The 19230-nt window shown below is 45.7% G+C and overlaps 1 protein-coding gene across 2 annotated transcripts in view; it reads left to right on the plus strand.

Moving 5' to 3' along the window:
- LOC137528544 (phospholipase A and acyltransferase 3-like) overlaps window positions 1-19230 on the plus strand; it is a 71880-nt gene that overhangs the window by 35910 nt on the left and 16740 nt on the right. For both annotated transcript variants that reach the window (XM_068249876.1, XM_068249875.1), the window contains 2 exons: window positions 10911-10966; window positions 15177-15276. In XM_068249876.1, the coding sequence (XP_068105977.1) occupies window positions 10955-10966; window positions 15177-15276 (112 nt within the window). In that variant the 5' untranslated portion in view covers window positions 10911-10954. The remainder of the gene's footprint in view (window positions 1-10910; window positions 10967-15176; window positions 15277-19230) is intronic.

A 19230-nucleotide genomic window follows, 5' to 3' on the forward strand; every position in this document is an offset into this window, starting at 1 on the left:
GAAACACCTCTTCCCTTGCCCCTTCCTCTTTCACCGGATTTCTTCCTCATTTCACTTATCCTTACAGTACACGCTGACTGGCAGCAGTACAGTGGCAGTACAGAAATGCTATACAGTACCACTATTCCCAGCAGCGACACAGAGCACAATGCTATACAGTGGCGGGTGAGCGGTGTACCACTATTCCCAGCAGCGACACAGAGCACAATGCTATACAGTGGCGGGTGAGCGGTGTACCACTATTCCCAGCAGCGACACAGAGCACAATGCTATACAGTGGCGGGTGAGCGGTGTACCACTATTCCCAGCAGCGACACAGAGCACAATGCTATACAGTGGCGGGTGAGCGGTGTACTACTATTCCCAGCAGACACAGAGTGGCAGTAAACAGATAGCTATATAGTGTGGCTGAGCGAGGTACACAGAGTGGCAGTAAACAGAATGCTATATAGTGTGGCTGAGCGAGCGGTGTACTACTATTCCCAGCAGACACAGAGTGGCAGTAAACAGAATGCTATATAGTGTGGCTGAGCGAGGTACACAGAGTGGCAGTAAACAGAATGCTATATAGTGTGGCTGAGCGAGCGGTGTACTACTATTCCCAGCAGACACAGAGTGGCAGTAAACAGAATGCTATATAGTGTGGCTGAGCGAGGTACACAGAGTGGCAGTAAACAGAATGCTATATAGTGTGGCTGAGCGAGCGGTGTACTACTATTCCCAGCAGACACAGAACAGTAAACAGAATGCTATATAGTGTGGATGAGCGGTGTACCACTATTCCCAGCAGCGACACACAGCACAATGCTATACAGTGGCGGGTGAGTGGTGTACCACTATTCCCAGCTGCGACACAGAGCACAATGCTATACAGTGGCGGGTGAGTGGTGTACTACTATTCCCAGAAGACACAGAGTGGCAGTAAACAGAATGCTATATAGTGTGGCTGAGCGAGGTACACAGAGTGGCAGTAAACAGAATGCTATATAGTGTGGCTGAGCGAGCGGTGTACTACTATTCCCAGCAGACACAGAACAGTAAACAGAATGCTATATAGTGTGGCTGAGCGGTGTACCACTATTCCCAGCAGCGACACAGAGCACAATGCTATACAGTGGCGGGTGAGCGGTGTACCACTATTCCCAGCAGCGACACAGAGCACAATGCTATACAGTGGCGGGTGAGCGGTGTACCACTATTCCCAGAAGACACAGAGTGGCAGTAAACAGAATGCTATATAGTGTGGCTGAGCGAGCGGTGTACTACTATTCCCAGCAGACACAGAACAGTAAACAGAATGCTATATAGTGTGGCTGAGCGAGGTACACAGAGTGGCAGTAAACAGAATGCTGAGCGAGCGGTGTACTACTATTTCCAGCAGTGACACAATGACAGGGGGGACCCTGGCTAGCGTGGCTGGAGCGCGAACTACCCTGCCTGCCTACCCAAAGCTAAACCCACAGACAAATGGCGGAAATATGACGTGGTTCGGGTATTTATTTACCCGAACCACGTGACAGTTCGGCCAATCAGAGCGCGTTCGGGTCCGAACCACGTGACCCGTTCGGCCAATCACAGCGCTAGCCGAACGTTCGGGGAACGTTCGGCCATGCGCTCTTAGTTCGGCCGTGCGGCCGAACGGTTTGGCCGAACACCATCAGGTGTTTGGCCGAACTCGAACATCACCCGAACAGGGTGATGTTCTGCAGAACCCGAACAGTGGCGAACACTGTTCGCCCAACACTACTGAACAGTGGTTGCTTCGGAGGCAACCCGGGTTTGTGAGTATATTACTTACACTTCATACTGCACCCCACTCCCGTTTAATACATACTACACTATATTGGGCTCTCGGTCTTCTACCTTTCTTTTTTTTTTTAAACACTTTTCATGCGACCTTTTTACCGCATCATTCCCGCATGAATAATGGCTGTTTCCGCATCTTTTTTCCCGCATGCGGAAAACATGCGGAAAATATTAGTGAATGTGGAAAAAATGCGGAGTTTACCGCTGGCGGGAATATAGCGGTAAAATTTTGCAGAAAATTTGGCTCTTTGAGAATAGAGCCCATTGTATCTATTCTTGGTACTTTTTAGTTAGCCGGGCGCATCCTCTAGGTGGCGATAATTACTATTCCCCCTCCAGGCCGCCATGGATAGTAGGGAAAGAAGTAACTCTGCTGGAGTTCTATCGCCACCTAGTGGATGCGCCCGGCTAACGGAAAAGTACCTTATTCTTTTCCGGGTCAAAGACTTCCCTTTCTGACTTGCATTAGGTAGTGAATTACAAAACCGCTCGGAAAAAAACGCTTAGAAAACAGGTAAAAAACGAATCGCCCACCCAAACGCCGGGAATCGGAAAAAAAAGACGCATCAAAAATCGCCCAACCCAGACAGACACATGGACGGAACGCAATGTGAACAAGGCCTGAGGCTGCATTTCCACTTGTGCGGTCCAAATCGCCGCGGTAAAAATGCACATGCGGATGCGAATTTCGCATGCGGGTCTATGCGAATTCGCACGAAAATTCGCATGGATGACGATGTATGTGAATTTAACCATGGCAGTGCTGGTGTGCTTTTCCATTGTTTCTATGCGAATTCGCATGAAAATTCGCATACCCAAAACTCATGCGAATTTCCTATTAAATACATTACAATACAATATAGCGGTATGCGATATGCGAATTCTGATGGCTCTGCCATGCAAATTTTTTCTGCACAGAAAAAAGCAAAGGAATCCTGACACGTGGAAACAGTCTCATTCACTTGTATTGCTATGCGAATTTGCATGCGAAAAACGCATGCAAATTCGCAATAGTGGAAATGGGCCCTGAGTGTATGTTTTCTGCTGTGAACTTTTTCATTCGTTTTAGTATGGAGAATTGCCATGTGCAGGATCACTGCCTATTACAGATGGTCAATGAGATGCAAAGAATTCTGATTCTATGCAGGATTATCCAGATTTTGTATGCAAATTAAAGCAGTTTATAAATGGACCAATTGAATTCCACTTTGGTGAAATGTGATTGGTCCATTTTCAAGCTGCATTAACTTACATATAAAATTTGCATAATTCCCAATCCACTTGGAATTATTTGCATGTTACTGACCATCCCTACTGCCCGTGTGCAAACAGGCATAAATATCACTGCTTAGTACCAACCTGTAGCTACCTGAGACAGAGAAAATACAGAGTCAAGCTACTCAAGTAATAGTTTCCTAAATATCTGGGATGTATATAATTATTATTTAGTTTTTATATAGCCCCAACATCTTGCGCAGCACTGTACAGGGTATATTGTCTTGTCACTTAAACCACGTACACACATACGATCAGGGGCGTAGCAATAGGGGGTGCAGAGGTAGCGACCGCATCGGGGTCCTTGGGCCAGAGGGGCCCCAAAGCGCCCTTCCTTTAACTGCAGTATTAGCTCTCTATTAGTCCTGTGCTCTTAATAATCACTTCTATAGATGCTTTGAATAGTGGTAATCATTAACAAGCTATTTCCCATCCCCTTCTTGCACCTCTGACACTGTAGTTGCTATTGGCAGGTTTTGGTGTGCCGTATCAATTGTTATATATAAAGTTCTTGGGGGCCCCATTGTAAAACTTGCATCGGGGCCCACAGCTCCTTAGCTACGCCACTGCATACGATAACGATCGTTCGCAACAAACGACAAATGATCATTTGCATATTGTTAAATGAGGTTGAAAAAGGTTTGTTTAAAAACAAAATCCTCAGGAGACAGTAAAATGTGGATTGTAATTGGACGTTATTGATCTTCATAGATATTCAATAATCAATAAGGTACAGTTCTTTGATACATCAAAAATCAGTTACAAAAGATATAAAAACAGAATGAGTAAATTGCTGTGTAATCTGTATATATGTATATGTATATATATATATATATATATATATATATATATATCTCTATAGATACATACATACACATACCCTATACAATACACACACACACACACACACAAACACACATATACATCAACATTAGATTTTTAGCACAAAACACATACACAGCTCTGGTAATTACAAGGTATATAAGGTTTCTGCGCATGTGCTGAAGTTTGGGAACGATTGTTTTGTAACGATCTCTATACACAGGGTTTTTTATAACGATCGTCATTACAAAAAATCCGCCAGAATGGAAATTTCGTTTCAAACAATTACGGTCGTTCATTGTTACATTTAATGATCGTTTGCATGTTTTTTTTGTCATTTGAAATGATCGGGGAATGATCATTTAAAACGACTCAGTCACATGTGTGTACGCGCCTGTAAAGAGACTCTGAAGTGACATTAAAAAAATCGCTTTTTACCTTTATAATCCCCATGGGCATGTTTTCCCCAGCTAAAACGCCGCTATCCCACGGCTACCCCCCAAAATCCCCCCCTCTGCAACTTGGTCGTAGATTTTGCTGCTTGTGGAGGCAGAGCTAATGGCCGTAGTCCTGCCTCTCAGCGTGTCTATCAGGCGGCGGATCTCTGCCTCTCCCCCGCCCCTCTCAGTGAAGGGAGAGGCGGCGATCAGTGCTGAGAGGCAGGGCTGCGGCCGTTAGCCCTGCCTCAACAGGAAGCGATCCCAGGCCACCACGGAGGGGACCCCTCGTTCAGCCGCAGGATAGCAGCGTTTTAGCAGGGGCAGACATACCCATGTGGATTATAAGGAAAAAAGCTATTTTTAGTATCTCTTCAGACTCTCTTTAAAGGGAACCTTAACTAAGAGGGATGTGAATATTTCCTTTTAAACAATACCAATTGCCTGGCAGTCCTGCTGATCTCTTTGACTGCAGTAGTGGCTAAATCACACACCTGAAACAAGCATGCAGCTAATCCAGTCTGACTTCAGACAAAACACCTGATCTGCATGCTTGTTCAGGGGCTGTGGCTGAAAGTATTAGAGACACAGGATCAGAAGGAGAGTCAGGCAACTGGTAATCTTTTAAGAGGAAAAATCCATATCCTTCTCAGTTTAGGTTCCCTTAAACTGTACCTCACAATCTAATCCCTGTCAGTCTCAAGCTGGCCACTAACCGTCCAATTTCTAGCAAAAAATCGTTCGAGCGATCTGAAATTCTGATAGAATTGGTTGTAAATAATCTCCATTGCTGGACACAATCGATTATGAACGAGTGACAAAAATGTCGCCCGAATGAATTTTCGTCGAACAAAAATTTGGATTTTCTTGGTGGTCGTGATCGATAGAAAGCAATGATTGGTTATGGTAATGTGTGTATGGTCTAGTGTATGTATTGTAGTCTAGGGCCAATTTATGGGGAAGGCAATTAACTTATCTGTCTGTCTTTGGGACGTGGGAGGAAACTGGAGTGCCTGGAGGAAACCCACACAGACACAGGGAGAACATACAAACTCCTTGCAGATGCTGACCTGGCTGGTATTTGAACCGGCGACCCAGCGCTGCAAGGTGAGAGCGCTAACCACTACGCCACTGTGCTGCCCACAAAATATATAAGATTTATATTTTATAATGTGGAGAGAATGCTTTCCTTCCCAAACATAGTACAATGTTCCACAAAAATGAATTCCAAATGTTAACGTTTAAAAAAAAAAAAAATCAAATCTACTGGTTAAGCCACTGTTCCACCTAAAACAGTTTATACCTTGTTTGGTGGATTTTTGATATAATGGCTGCCGGACGCCTCCGCCCCCACCCTGGTTCCTGGTCTGTGGGCACTGGTTGTGGTCCGCGGGCGGGGCTTTGGTGCGGGCGATCGCGCCCGGATTGGCCGCTGAGCAGCTTTAATGGACAGTGTGTGAGTGATTGCGTGTATCCTGCTGGTTGACACGCCCCCTTGAGAAAGCCGGAAGTGAACCGGCGAAACATGTCGGGTCCACACGGAGTGCCGGTGTAACCCTCGTGGAGTGTGCCCGCCCTCTGCCTTCTCCATTCCGCTCAGCCGCACAATCTGGACATCTTCGCTTGCACAGCATACAGCTCCTTCTCGGACATGGACGCTTTCAGCCACAACACTCGAGCTGAATAGCCTCTTCCTTTCAGTGTGGATTACAGGAAGCCTATGAATTACCGGATTTCAAATGGACTGTACAGTATGTTGTGAGCTATCCTTTCATCATTTCTGACACCCGGAAACTACATGGAACGGGTAGAGTATGTCTGATGATCGTGGGCTCTATTACTGCTTTGCTGTTGGCTGCTTATCCATGCTTTGCTGGCTTATAACTTGCTGTTCGCTGTTTGCAGACTGTGCTTATTATCTGTGGCTCTAAGCGGATGAATTATCCTCTCCTAGTTCATACACAATGGAACTCTTATTGCTTATCTCGATGCCATCATTGAAAGAACTAACACCATTACCCACATAGATCTGTGGGCACTTCTGCATTGGCTTAGTATGCAATTTGAACATTATCCCCGTGTGTATGTTTGAATGGATGATTGAGTGGCAGATAGGTAAGGGCCGGCTACCCTCCCCCTGGGTGTACACCCCCTTTTAGATTGGAATAAAAAATGTTTGTCGTAATATTTGAATAAAAATTATATATATTTTTTTAACGAAGTTTTTTTGTTTCAATTGGAGTGTACTCCTCCTTTCATCTACCCTCGTATTTTTGTGTTCAAATCTACTGGTTAGTTTTCAAGCTGCATAGATTTACATTTAAAATTAGCATTAAAAAAATACATTGTTCTCCATTCACAATTACTTAACACTTGCGGTAACGCAATGGCCTCAATTCAGTAAGCTTTATCAAACACTTCATAATTTACCTCATGGGTAAAATCTAATTTTGAATTCACTAAGGTGCTATAGATTTTTTTTGAACGTTTTATCGATAAAACATTCAATAAATCTATAACACCTTAGTGAATTCAAAATTAGATTTTACCCATGAGGAAAATGATCAAATGTTTGCTAAAGCTTAGTGAATTGAGGTCAATGGGCTCTATTCACAAAACTATGTGCGGTAACTCTCTTTTTTTGGTGAAAGATTACCTCCAGTCATAATGCACTAAAAATAGTGAAAATAGTGAGTATTCACTAAAAATGTACCAAGTGTGATAAATGTTTGATAAAAGTGCGATAAAACAGTCAGCAATATGTACGGAAATAAAGCTTTTTTGACCACTGTAGGGCAGCCCATATACTTGCCACCCATTACACAGAGACGGCCCAGGAAAGCCTGGCACATTTAAAGTGGGACCTCAACTCTTGCACAGGACAGAAGGAAAACATATAGAAATGCACCCTGTATGTATATGATTTAGCCTGTCTAATTCCCCCTCATCTGTGAATAATCACAACTGTAATTTGAGCTCTCAGCTGTGCCAGCTGGCTGCCTCAGCAGAGCAGCTAGTGTGTAAACAAAGAATGTTAACCCTATGTCTGCTTACATGAAAGCAGGAAGTACATACACTGGAGATTTTTTGTTAGATTTGTATCAGCTGTAACAAAAAATGTTTTTCTTTAAAGGTAATTATGTTGTTGCTTATCCTTTAGAGCAGAGATGGATTTCCTCCTCGGCATCTATATAATCATCTAAAAGTCTGTACAAGGTCTGGAATTGCGCCTTGAGATTAGACACACTCGTCTTTTCTGCCTTCTATGTACAATTGACATAAACTCGAGCAAAGAAAGCTCAAAAGGCTCCATCCTGAAGACCAAAAGCAGAGAAGTGATAATTATCACCTACCATTTGTATGTGATAAAAAAAATCCTTAATTAACACCAACTATTCAATTGAGAATCTCAAATTGGAGATACATTTTGAGGTAATTACCTCACTTTTACCGCATGAGGTAATTTAGGGAGAAAAAAAGGTACTTATCCGTTAGCCGGGCGCATCCGGCAGGTGGCGACAACTCCACCAGAGTTAAGGGGCCCATACACTCAGCCGATTTTCTGGCCGACCGATCGATCAATCGATTGCAAATCGGTTGGCCAATCGACCGATCGATGGCCGATTTCGATGGATTTCCATCGAACTGGCAGGGTGGAAAATTTAGGTCGATCTGATGAGATTGCTTATCAGTTTGCATTGGCCTTAATGGAAATAGGATGGCAAAAAAATGCCATCAGATCGAATTTCAATAGATTTCAAACTGAAATCTATTGGAATTCTATCCTGGTAAAAAATGTTCTAAAAACGCATCAGATAGATCATCAGATGCATTTCTTATCTATCTGCTGCCAATCTGACGAGTGTATGGGCACCTTTACATCTTTCCCTACTATCCATGTCGGCCTGGAGGGGGAATAGTAATTAGCGCCACCTGCCGGATGCGCCCGGCTAACGGATAAGTACCGAAAAAAAAAATTGTGAATTTCAAAATGGAGATATTTTGGTCGGTGTTTATCACTACCTAATTTAACTCATGCGGTAACTCATTGAGAATAGAGCCCATTGTGCGGACGTCCTTTGTTTCCACATTCAGAAAAGCACTGCTAGTGGGTCTCAGGCATTAGGCCTGGAGCTCACTACAAGTCGCAAATGGCAATCGCTGGCATTTTAAATCAACTTTTTGTAAGTTATTTCATTAGTGTTTTCCAGCGATTTTGGTAGAGTCTTTTTAAACAGTGTAACCTTTTTGCCAGCGATTGTAACTTGTGATTACCAGTAATTTAAAATCACTCACAAATCGCTGTGTGTAGCGATTCATAAGCAATTTGCCAGCGCTTTAACACTTTACATTGAAGCGCAAACTCTCCCAAAATGCTGCATGTCCTGCGATTGCAATTTGGCTAATTGCAATAGCTCCTGTGGAATCTGTCCCATCCTTTTTACATTGACAGAGCATTTAGGGAAATCACTAGCAATTTAAAGCGATCCCTAAATGCTCAAAAAAGCGATCTAGTGGGTTCCAGCCCTCACTCGCACTTTTTTGTGAATTTGGGAAAAGAACGGTAATTATCGCTGTCTATTTTTTTGTTAAAAATGTCTTTACCATAGGGTTGGTGTACACCAAGAGCGCTTTTGAGCGCTTTTAACCACTTGAGGACTCAGCCTTTACCCCCCCCCCCCCCCTCCCTTAAGGACCAGCGTGTTTTTTTATGATCTGTGCTGGGTGGGCTCTGCAGCCCCCAGCACAGATCAAATAACAGGCAGAGTGACCAGATCGCCCCCCCTTTTTTCCCCACTAGGGGGATGATGTGCTGGGGGGGGTCTGATCGCTCCTGCCTGCGTGTGGCTGGAGGGGGGGGGGCACCTCAAAGCCCCCTCCACCGCAGGATTCCCCCTCTCCCTCTCCTCCCTCCCTGCCCCGGAAATCGGAGGCTGCACAGGAACGGATCTGTCCTGTGCAGCCTCTAACAGGCTCCTGCCTGTCATGTGACAGCGATCCCCGGCCCCTGATTGGGGATTATTTCCGCTTGTGTTTACATTTAGGCTGCGATCGGCGGCCCGCAGGCTATTCACGGAGCCCTCCGCCGTGAATTGACAGGAAGCAGCCGCTCGCGCGAGCGGCTGTTTCCTGATTAATTAGCCTGCAGCCTTCGACGCAGATGTGCGTCGGTTGTCTTGCAGCTACCACTTTGCCGACGCGCATTATGAGTGCGCGGTCGGCAAGTGGTTAAAAACACCAGCGCTTTGAAAAGCGCTTGGCTAATGTATTTTAATGGGATGGATCACACCACAGCGATGTGATTTTCTCCCAAACGCAAACCCGTTTCCTGCAGCATTTCTGCTGATTTCTGAAGCGATTCAGCCTCAATGTTAAGTATAGGAAAGTGGAAAATCGCTCTGCAAGAAGCTAGATTGGAGCGATTTTTTTCAATCGTTTTTGTTGCAGAAGCTGTTCAGTTACAGCTCTACAATAAGGCCTAATGCACACCAGAGCGGTTTGGCAGCGTTTTCAGATCCGTTTGCGGATGTGGAAACGCTTGGGTAATGTATCTCAATGGGCTGGTGCACACCAGAGCGGGAGGCGTTTTGCAGAAACGCAAACTCCAGGGCTGCTGCAGATTTTGGATTGCGGAGGCGTTTCTGCCTCCAATGTAAAGTATAGGAAAACCGCAAACCGCTCTGAAAAACGGCAGTTCAGAGCGTTTTTTCAGGCGTTTTTGTTACAGAAGCTGTTCAGTAACAGCTTTACTGTAACAATATAAGAAATCTACTACACCAAAAACGCTTCACAAAACCGCAAAATGCTAGCTGAAACGCTACAGAAAAATAAGAAAAAGCGTTTCAAAATCTGCTAGCATTTTGCGGATAAGCTAACGGTTTTTGGTGTGCACCAGGTCTATCAAAATATAAAAAACGCTACACCAAAACGCTCCTAAAATCGCTAGGCATGATTAGAAAACCGCCTTGCACATGCCTAGAATCGCCTAGAAAAATCACTTCAAAGAGAACTGAGCGTATGAGATTACGCTAGCGCTTCTTGGTGTGCACTGGGCCTAAGATGTATTGTGAATGGAGGCCAATGACTCAAGGTGGCCACACACCATACAATTTTTTTAAAAAAATCTGTTCAATTTAAAAATTGAAATCAATTTTTATGACTAACTTTTCAAAAATATGACCAATGTACCACACACCTATGTTCAATTTTTCCCCAATTATGATAAAAATGATTGGAAACTCTGAGAAAATTGCTAGGGTGTGTATATTAACACATTGACAATCTAACACACACCATACAATCTTTAGAAAGATTGAAGAAAAATATCTGGCATTCCGGATCGATAAAAATCGAAGAAAACAGGAAATCCGATGGGATTTTTCAGTCGAATGGGAAAAAAAAAGCTTTGATTTTTTTTCGGGAGATCTGATCGTTTTTAGCGAATTGCCGTAAAATCGGATCATTTTATTGTATGGTGTGTGGCCACCTTCAGAATGATTTGTATCTCATTGACCATGCCTAGTTCATCTGTCGTTTAAATTTCTGATTATTGTAACCCTCTGTTGGCAGAAAGTGAGGATTCTCAGTGGAGAGAAAGTGACTGAAAACGAAAGATGTCTCTGGAGGTGAGTAAAGGAATGCTACATAAGAACCCATTCCCACATGAGATTCATGTGCAATGTCCATATTTTGCAAATTCGCACTCATCGCAATCTGTTGCAAGTCAATGGCATCCCATTTGACCTGAGTATATTTTTGGGTTCAAATTTTCTGTAGAAAAAATTAGACCAGCATGTATGTTTTTTTCTTCTCACACACGGACATGTGATTCGCATACTCCCGCGATGTGCCCCAAGGCTTTGGTGACAGTAAATAGAAATCAATGGGCCCCCTGAGAAACTTTGGCTGGGGCTCCCCTCCCTGCCGCTGTGTCCACTGCCCCGCCCCCCCCCGGCGCTATGCCCCTTCCTTCCTCTAAAAACTGCCCTGGTGGGCCCCCAACCAGGCTTCACCCCCCACGGGCCCCCCTGCACCTGCATACCTTGCAGGGGCTATTGTTGCGCTCCTGTCCACCACCTCTCCATGCATGGAAGCACCTTTTTCCGCTTTGGCTCTTTTCTCATCTTAGTTGCACTTTGTTCAGGAATGGATAACAGTTCTCCTTTTTTGTCTGTTTTAACCATGTGAATCTGACTAAAACTACATACTCGCCTCACGACCCAGGAAGGTGGATCCCAGTGATGTCCCGTGACGATGAGCGCTCCTCGATCCATCTTTCCGCCGGCGGCGTGTACTTGCAACGGCACACGGTGGGCACGAACTACATTTCAAACAATTGCGGTACTTTGCGCGGACTCGTCGGGGATCTTAAAGATTCAATCCACCCCGAGGCATTGCTAAACACCGTCTGCGTGATCGTGCGCCAAAAAATCAGTCATCTGGAAAAATTGTGCAAAAAAATCACAAGATGGGTACGGGCGTTAACGATTTTTGCACGATTGCTTTAGATAATGGTACTTTTAATTGATTGCTCACTGATGGCAGTCTGATTTATTTGTATATATCTCTTGCAGGGCCGGTTTAAGCCACACGGGGGCCCCTGGGCAAAAGTAACTTGCTCATACTGCCCCATCAAAGTCAGGTCCAGTGGCCCCCACACCACCGGACCCTTAGTTGGTTTCCCCCCGACTGCCCCACAATAGTTCAGCTGCCTTGAAATAGCTCTCCTGTCCTAGCGACTGCTCCGTCTCGATCTGTCTTCAGCCACCCTGCCTGCGACTCTTCCTCGTCCGACACATGTTAGTCCAAAATAATTCAAACATTTGTATTGCGCTCAAGAGTTTCAGCCCCTGGGACGTGCTCAAGGGGCCACCCTGCAGTGTTAGGGAATAGAGAAGAGGCAGGTACAGTGGCTGAAGGTGGAGATCGGGACGAGGCAGTTACCGGGACAGGTGAGATTTCAAGGCAGTTGAACTACTGAACTGACATAGTCCATGGGGAGCAGTCAGGGGGAAGCCATCTGGGGGTCTAGAGGTGTGGGAGGCTCCTGGAGCTGTTGGGGCCCTGGAGCAATTGTCCCCTTTGCCTTAATGGCAGCGCCGGCCCTGATCTCTTGACTGAACTTGATATTGTTACTGTTATTATTGGCATATTTGCCCTTTATTATTCTACAGGCTTATTGACTATTTGAATATTGTTTCTGCATTTACATTGTGGAGCAGTGGATTTTCCATCTCTATATCCAATTTGTGTGACATTAATAATCTGGTTTCACCAGGTCTTATCACCTGATTGGTGTATTTTAATTGGTTATATATGTGTGTTAATTTTTTAATATAGAATCATTAATTAGTTGGCAACCAGTCTGGTGCTGCTTATGGGTATTCATGCACAGGCTTGCTCAATTTCGATCCAGGAGACATCCGGCTAGTAGCTATCCGGATATCTCCCTGTAAAGCTGTGCGGGGGGGGGGGGTCAAGCTTACCTGTCTGACGTCTTCTTCGGTCCGTCCCTCGGCGCCTCCCACGATGCGCTCCACGCGGCGGTCACGTGATTACAAACCCTTCCTCCTTCCGGGTTGGAGAAGGAAGTGTTTGTAATCACGTGATGCGCGTGGAGAGCATCGTGGGAGGCGCCGAGGGACATACCTAAGAAGACGTCAGAGGTAATGAGTATCTATATCCTCTGATAGAGCTGGTGCACACCAAGAGCACTTCTGAGCGCATTTCAAATCACCAAAAGCGATTGGCTACTGAAACCCTATGGGCCCTTTTCCACCTGCAGTCGCTAGCGTTCACGCTGAACGCTAGCGATTGCTGAATCGCAAAACCGGCGATTCCCCGACGTTCGCGGCCGCGATTTTGCTATGCTATGCACTGCATAGCAAAATCGCAGCAAATATCGCTCCGCCGCGCGTTCGCGTTCCCGTCAAAAGCGAATCGCGGTAGTGGAAATGACCTACCGCGATTCCTATGTTAAAAAGCAAACCGTAGCGATTGTAAAATCGCTAGCGGTTTGCGTTTTTGCGATTCAGCCAGCGCAAACGCGCTGGTGGGAATCGCAAAAACGCAAACCGCTAGCGATTTTACAATCGCTACGGTTTGCTTTTTAACATAGGAATCGCGGTAGGTCATTTCCACTACCGCGATTCGCTTTTGACGGGAACGCGAACGCGCGGCGGAGCGATATTTGCCGCGATTTTGCTATGCAGTGCATAGCATAGCAAAATCGCGGCTGCGAACGTCGGGGAATCGCCGGATTTGCGATTCAGCAATCGCTAGCGTTCAGCGTGAACGCTAGCGACTGCAGGTGGAAAGGGGCCCTTAGAGGGTGTTCCCACAGCAGCGTTGATTTTAAAAAAAAAATCACAAATGCGCTGCATGTAGCAATTTTTTGTGGTGAGATTCAGCTTGAATAAATGTGCAAAAATTCTCATTCATTCAATAATTGCTTTAAAAAAAATCACTTTACAAAATCGCTAAGCGCTAGCGATTCCAATTGCAATCTTGGTGTACTCTAGCCCATACTAGAATTTTGGTAGTATAGTGCTTGGCAAATGTTTCTATTTTATGATCAATTAAGTGTTTTTTTGTAAGAATGAATAAAGAATTTTATGTTTTAAAGCTCTTTTTTACTGCCTATTGACACGCAGCATTTGGCTCCATTTTGCCCTTTTATGGCGTGATAATGTGCACTAACGCCAATATTTGTTCATTTTTTTCCCCTGGTTGATATGTACTATATTTTTCGGACCAAAGACCTTTGGAGTTCGGACCATAAGATGCACCTAGGTTTAGAGGACAAGAACCAGGGGGGAAAATATACTAATCCTGGTGCATCGGTAGTGCAGGGGCATCTTGTGGATCCTTTCTCCCCAATTATGATGTCCCAACAGTCCCATAATACCTTTTTATGTCCCCTGTCCGTTCTGAGTCCTCCTCTGTCCGTGTTCTCCTCTGCACACCTCTGTTCCCTTCTGTCCTCCTTTGTCCTTGCTGTGTCCCCTTGTGCCCACTTTTGTCCCATTGTGTCAGCCTTTGCCCTTGTTGTGCCCCCTTGTCTACCTCTGCTCCCTCTGTCCTCCTCTGCTCCCTCTGTCCTCCTCTGCTCCCTCTGTCCTCCTCTGCTCCCTCTGTCCTCCTCTGCTCCCTCTGTCCTCCTCTGCTCCCTCTGTCCTCCTCTGCTCCCTCTGTCCTCCTCTGCTCCCTCTGTCCTCCTCTGCTCCCTCTGTCCTCCTCTGCTCCCTCTGTCCTTCTCTGCTCCCTCTGTCCTCCTTTATCCTTGCTGTCTCCCCCGTGCTCTCTGTTCTTTAAAATGTGTCCCCCTGTGGCGGGATCGCTCACCCTGGGTTCCAGGAGCTGCTGTGTATGTAAAGTACCTATGTCTTCAGAGGCTGCCTTCAGACCCCTGCAACCTGATAGGCGGGGCCACAATAGCCAATCACGGCTGCTGCTCTGTTACAGGAGCCACTGGTCTTGCGGGCTGGAGCACGGCTTTGTCATTGGGGCCAATCACTGCCCTCGCTGGTTTCAGCGGGACCCAGAGTGAGCGATAGCTGCCCAGGGGGACACTTTTATTTAAAGAACAGAAAGCATAGGGGGAGACAGCAAGGACACAGGGGAACACTGGAATTACAGAGGGGGACACAGCAAGGACACGGACCCTGGAATAATAGAGAGGGACACTGAAATGACTGCAGGCAGACTTCTACCGTACATTCGGACTATAAGATGCACTTTCTCCCTCCATTTTGGGGGGAAAAAAGTGCAAAACATGGCAAATATTGTGTATTTCATCTTTTAAACAAAAACTAAGACTATTTCATTCTTTCACAGGGTCCATATCCTGATCCTGGAGACCTCATTGAGATTTTTGGTATTGTTTGTCAGCACTGGGGTGTGTATGTTGGAAATGGAGATATTGTACATATAACAGGTGAGAAGGCAGCCACAGGTCGTCTGATGTAAACAGACATATTTTCTATAAGAATGATAGATGAGGAGTCATCTGACCCTCCTTGAACATACTGTATTACTAGGGTTTGTTGGATAACTCCTAACAGACTGAAATGTTGTACCCATGGCCAATTGTTTCTCCACCCTTTCCACTGAAATTGTGGCATCCATATCATTTTTAGTTGTCCCGTGCTCTGCTCAAAGAAAACCTTGGGCCTAGGAGTGTCTCTACATCAACACAGACTTCTTTTTGTAGAAAGGCTTCAGTGTTTCACGTAGTAGACTTGTACTCCTGGAACACCTAATTAGGTAGAGAGAGACCAGGAGCCCAGTGGTGCAGTACCATTAGTTTAGGGGTAAAGGTAGTCCCCGGTTTACGAACACCCGACTTACGAACGACCCGCCATTACGAACACCCACCGCGATGACGTCCCGCAACCGGGGACTACCTCTTCTGCTGCCGTTTTTAAAGCAGAGTAGGCGCAGCGGAAGGCAGATGGGGGATATCTTACCTGTTCCGCGGCGGTAGAAGGTCCCAGCGTGCTGCCCGGAAGCTGCGCGGCCCGTCCTCTCTCTTCGTTCACTGTCCCCCCGGCGGCTTCACATGCATCGCATAAAGCCCCCTAGTGGCGGCGCGTCCTGATGCGTCACTATGCGACGCATCAGAAGCCGCCGGGGGGACAGTGAATGAAGAGAGAGGATGGGCCACGCAGCTTCCGGGCAGTACGCTGGGACCTTCTACCACTGTGGAACAGGTGAGATGTCCCCCATCTGCCTTCCGCTGCGCCTACTCTGCTTAAAGAATGGGGCAAAGGTGGCTGGCACAGCGTCCCGACTTAAGGACTGATTCAGGTTAAGAACGAACTGACAGTCCCTATATCGTTCGTTAACCGAGGACTACCTGTACCGGTACATCCTTTTATACTCACAAGGATGGGTTGCAGATCCCTGTAACCACCGTATAGGCGTACACCAAATAAACCATCCTTGCTCGGCTTTCCAGGCCCTGTCAGATACTGGATGGTCGCTCTCCTATATATAGTTTTGGGTAAAACTATTACTTCCAAAAGAGGTCTGACTGGAAATCTGTGGGGATGGAGGCACCTAAAATATTAAATAACAGTTTTCTATTGGAATAAATATAACACCAGTTAAACTGAAAAAATGTTTATTCAAAACACAGACAATGCATTTCACGGGTACAATCCCGCTTCCTCAGGTCAATACACAGTGCCTTGTAACAGTGTGCATAGAGTTAGGGGCAGCTTATGTTTGTATATGATGAAAAGAAGAAAAAAGTTCTGTGGTTATGGGAATAGAAGGCCCAGAAGGAACTGGGCAATAGGCAGTGGGGCAGGAGGTCATCCAACAAATGCAGCAGACCAGGATGTCATGATTTCAGCTGCAAAGCAATATCTTCTTCTTCTCCTTCTCCTTCTTTTTTCTTTATCGGTGTTTATTCAACAAAAAAGGAACATATGACAGAATATGCAGTGTAGCAAGTGCGCCTCCTAACTTTTCCAACAGTCTGTAAGGTAAAGTCTGATATCAATTATTAAATCAATCGGAGTATATAGCTTCAGCATCAATTATCACTTTGGAAGATAAGAGGTATTGTTAAAAACAATATAGTAATCATCATAATATATAATGTATATATAATATAATATATAGAGCAAAGCCTGAATTTAAATTTCCAAATATTCTATCTTTTACAAAGTCATAATCGGCAAGACCTTTTTGAATTTTTCGGCAAGAATTTTTTTTAAGGTGCGCCTCTGCAAGCATATATTAATTTTTTCAATTTTCAGATAATTATTCATATGTATCACTAGCCTTAGGAGGGAGTGGTTGCTTCCACATCAGAAGTATTAATTTTCTAGCTTGGAACAGCGCCCTTTGTGCCATTAATTGCACATGTTCTGCCATATTCAGACCAGATAATAAACCAAAAACACAGGTTTTAGTTGTTCTCAAAATGGCAGAGCAAGTGACAGTGTCTAAAGTGTCAAATACCTCCCCCCAGCACCTATGCAATTTTGGACATTTCCGTAACCTGTGCAGAAGGTCCCCATGGTCTCTCATGCGTCTAGCACATAAGGGATCTTCCCTCAAGCCCATACTGTGAAAATGTTTGGGAGTTAAGCAGCTCCTATGGATTATGGAAAGCTGAGAATTTTTGTGTAGCATTGGTAGAGATTAAAGGTACGGTCTGAAGTATATCTTCCCATTACGCCCCCCCCCCCCCCCCCCCCGGTCATATCACCCAGATCTCGTTATAATGGCCTCTTTAGTGAGTATGACTATCCTACACATACTCCCTTGCATTCCATTAATGCCATCGCATGACCTAGCTTTGTGGAGTCCCTCTCCTACCCACCAGCAGCATTCCATGTGATCAGTGTGTCTTTAATCCATTCCAGGGGGCCATGCAGAGGCTTGGGAGGCGGTAGCCTCTGGGCACACAGCCCAGAGGGCTAGTCTGTGCCCCCTCTTCCCGCCCAGTCATATGCAGAGTATGTGGAGCGAGCAGAACGAGGTGGAATAGTTTCCTGCCTCTTCACCCTGTCACACAGTCGCAGCATCTCCTCTTTATGACACCCACGGCAGACACAATTCGGGGGGTAAGCACACTTTGGAATCTCCACCTCTAGCGGAAGATCCTTTGCCCAGCCATGCTCCTTTCAACACTATCAAAACCTATAATTAAGGGGGGAAAAAACTGAGTTTTGTGTGCTTTATTAACCACTTGAGAACCCCAGGCTTTCCTCCCCCAGTGACCAGGCTATTTTTTTTACAATTTAGCGCACTGCAGCTTTAATCGCTCGCTGCAGAACCATATCACTTAGCACACAAATGAATCCCCCACCCCCTCTTCTGACCACCAACAGAGGTTTCTGTTAGTGGGCTCTGATCGCTGATGCCATGTATTTTTTTTTTTATTTTAATTTTTTTTATTGATTTGTATTTTTAAAAAATAAAATGCTCTATTTTTTATTTATTTTATTTCCTCCCTCCCTCCCTCCCTCCCCCGTCAGGCAATCAGGACGATCCTCTCTCATGGCATCAGCCTCGCGATCAGAGCCTCTCCTTGGGGACAGCCGAGTGACACGGCTGTCCCCAGTGCAGCGTTGCAGCACTGTACAATGTAAATTGCCGGCGGTTTCGCCATCTCACAGTCTGCTAGCGACGATCGCTGCTGGCAGACTGTTGCTCAGTCACTGAAGTGGGGATGTGCGTACATGAGTGCGCATGATCCCTGCTAATCTCTGCCTACCGCTCTTGACGCCTTTTGGCGTTAGGCTGTCCTGGGGCTGCCACCTTTCCGACGCCTATCGGCATTCGGCAGCCGAGGAGGGGTTAACCACTTCATTTCTTAGCAACAGTATATTCACTTTGTTACAAGTGGCTCCTAAAAACCACACGATGTGAATATAAAATTAAATTAAATGAGCACAGCGGGTGTGCTAGCATGCACCTACCTGGGCTAATCAACCCCCCTCCCGCTAACTGCACTAATCAGGGATGCCCTCCTGGGGGGTTCGATACCCCCACCCGATCCCCTGTAATTAACCTTTGACTTGAATTGGGTCCCGGCTTGATGACGTCATCAAACCGGGACCCGGATCCATTCTGCACATAGAGGCTGACAGCGGTACTGAATAGAGGGGAACCCTCGTTGCAGGAACAAATTTGGTAAGAGATCTACTCTTTGAATCCCCCATGCTACCCGATCGCAGCATGGGGGATTCAAAGAGTAGATCTCTTACCAAATTTTTTACTTACCTCTATGTGCAGAATGGATCCGGGTCCCGGTTTGATGACGTCATCAAGCCAGGACCCAATTCATTCTGCACATAGAGACTGACTGCATACCTCCCAACTTTTTGAGATGAGAAAGAGGGACACTTAAGCCCCGCCCCGCCACACCCCT

This window comes from Hyperolius riggenbachi, chromosome 8 (assembly GCF_040937935.1).
Source record: "Hyperolius riggenbachi isolate aHypRig1 chromosome 8, aHypRig1.pri, whole genome shotgun sequence".
NCBI classification, from domain to species: domain Eukaryota; kingdom Metazoa; phylum Chordata; class Amphibia; order Anura; family Hyperoliidae; genus Hyperolius; species Hyperolius riggenbachi.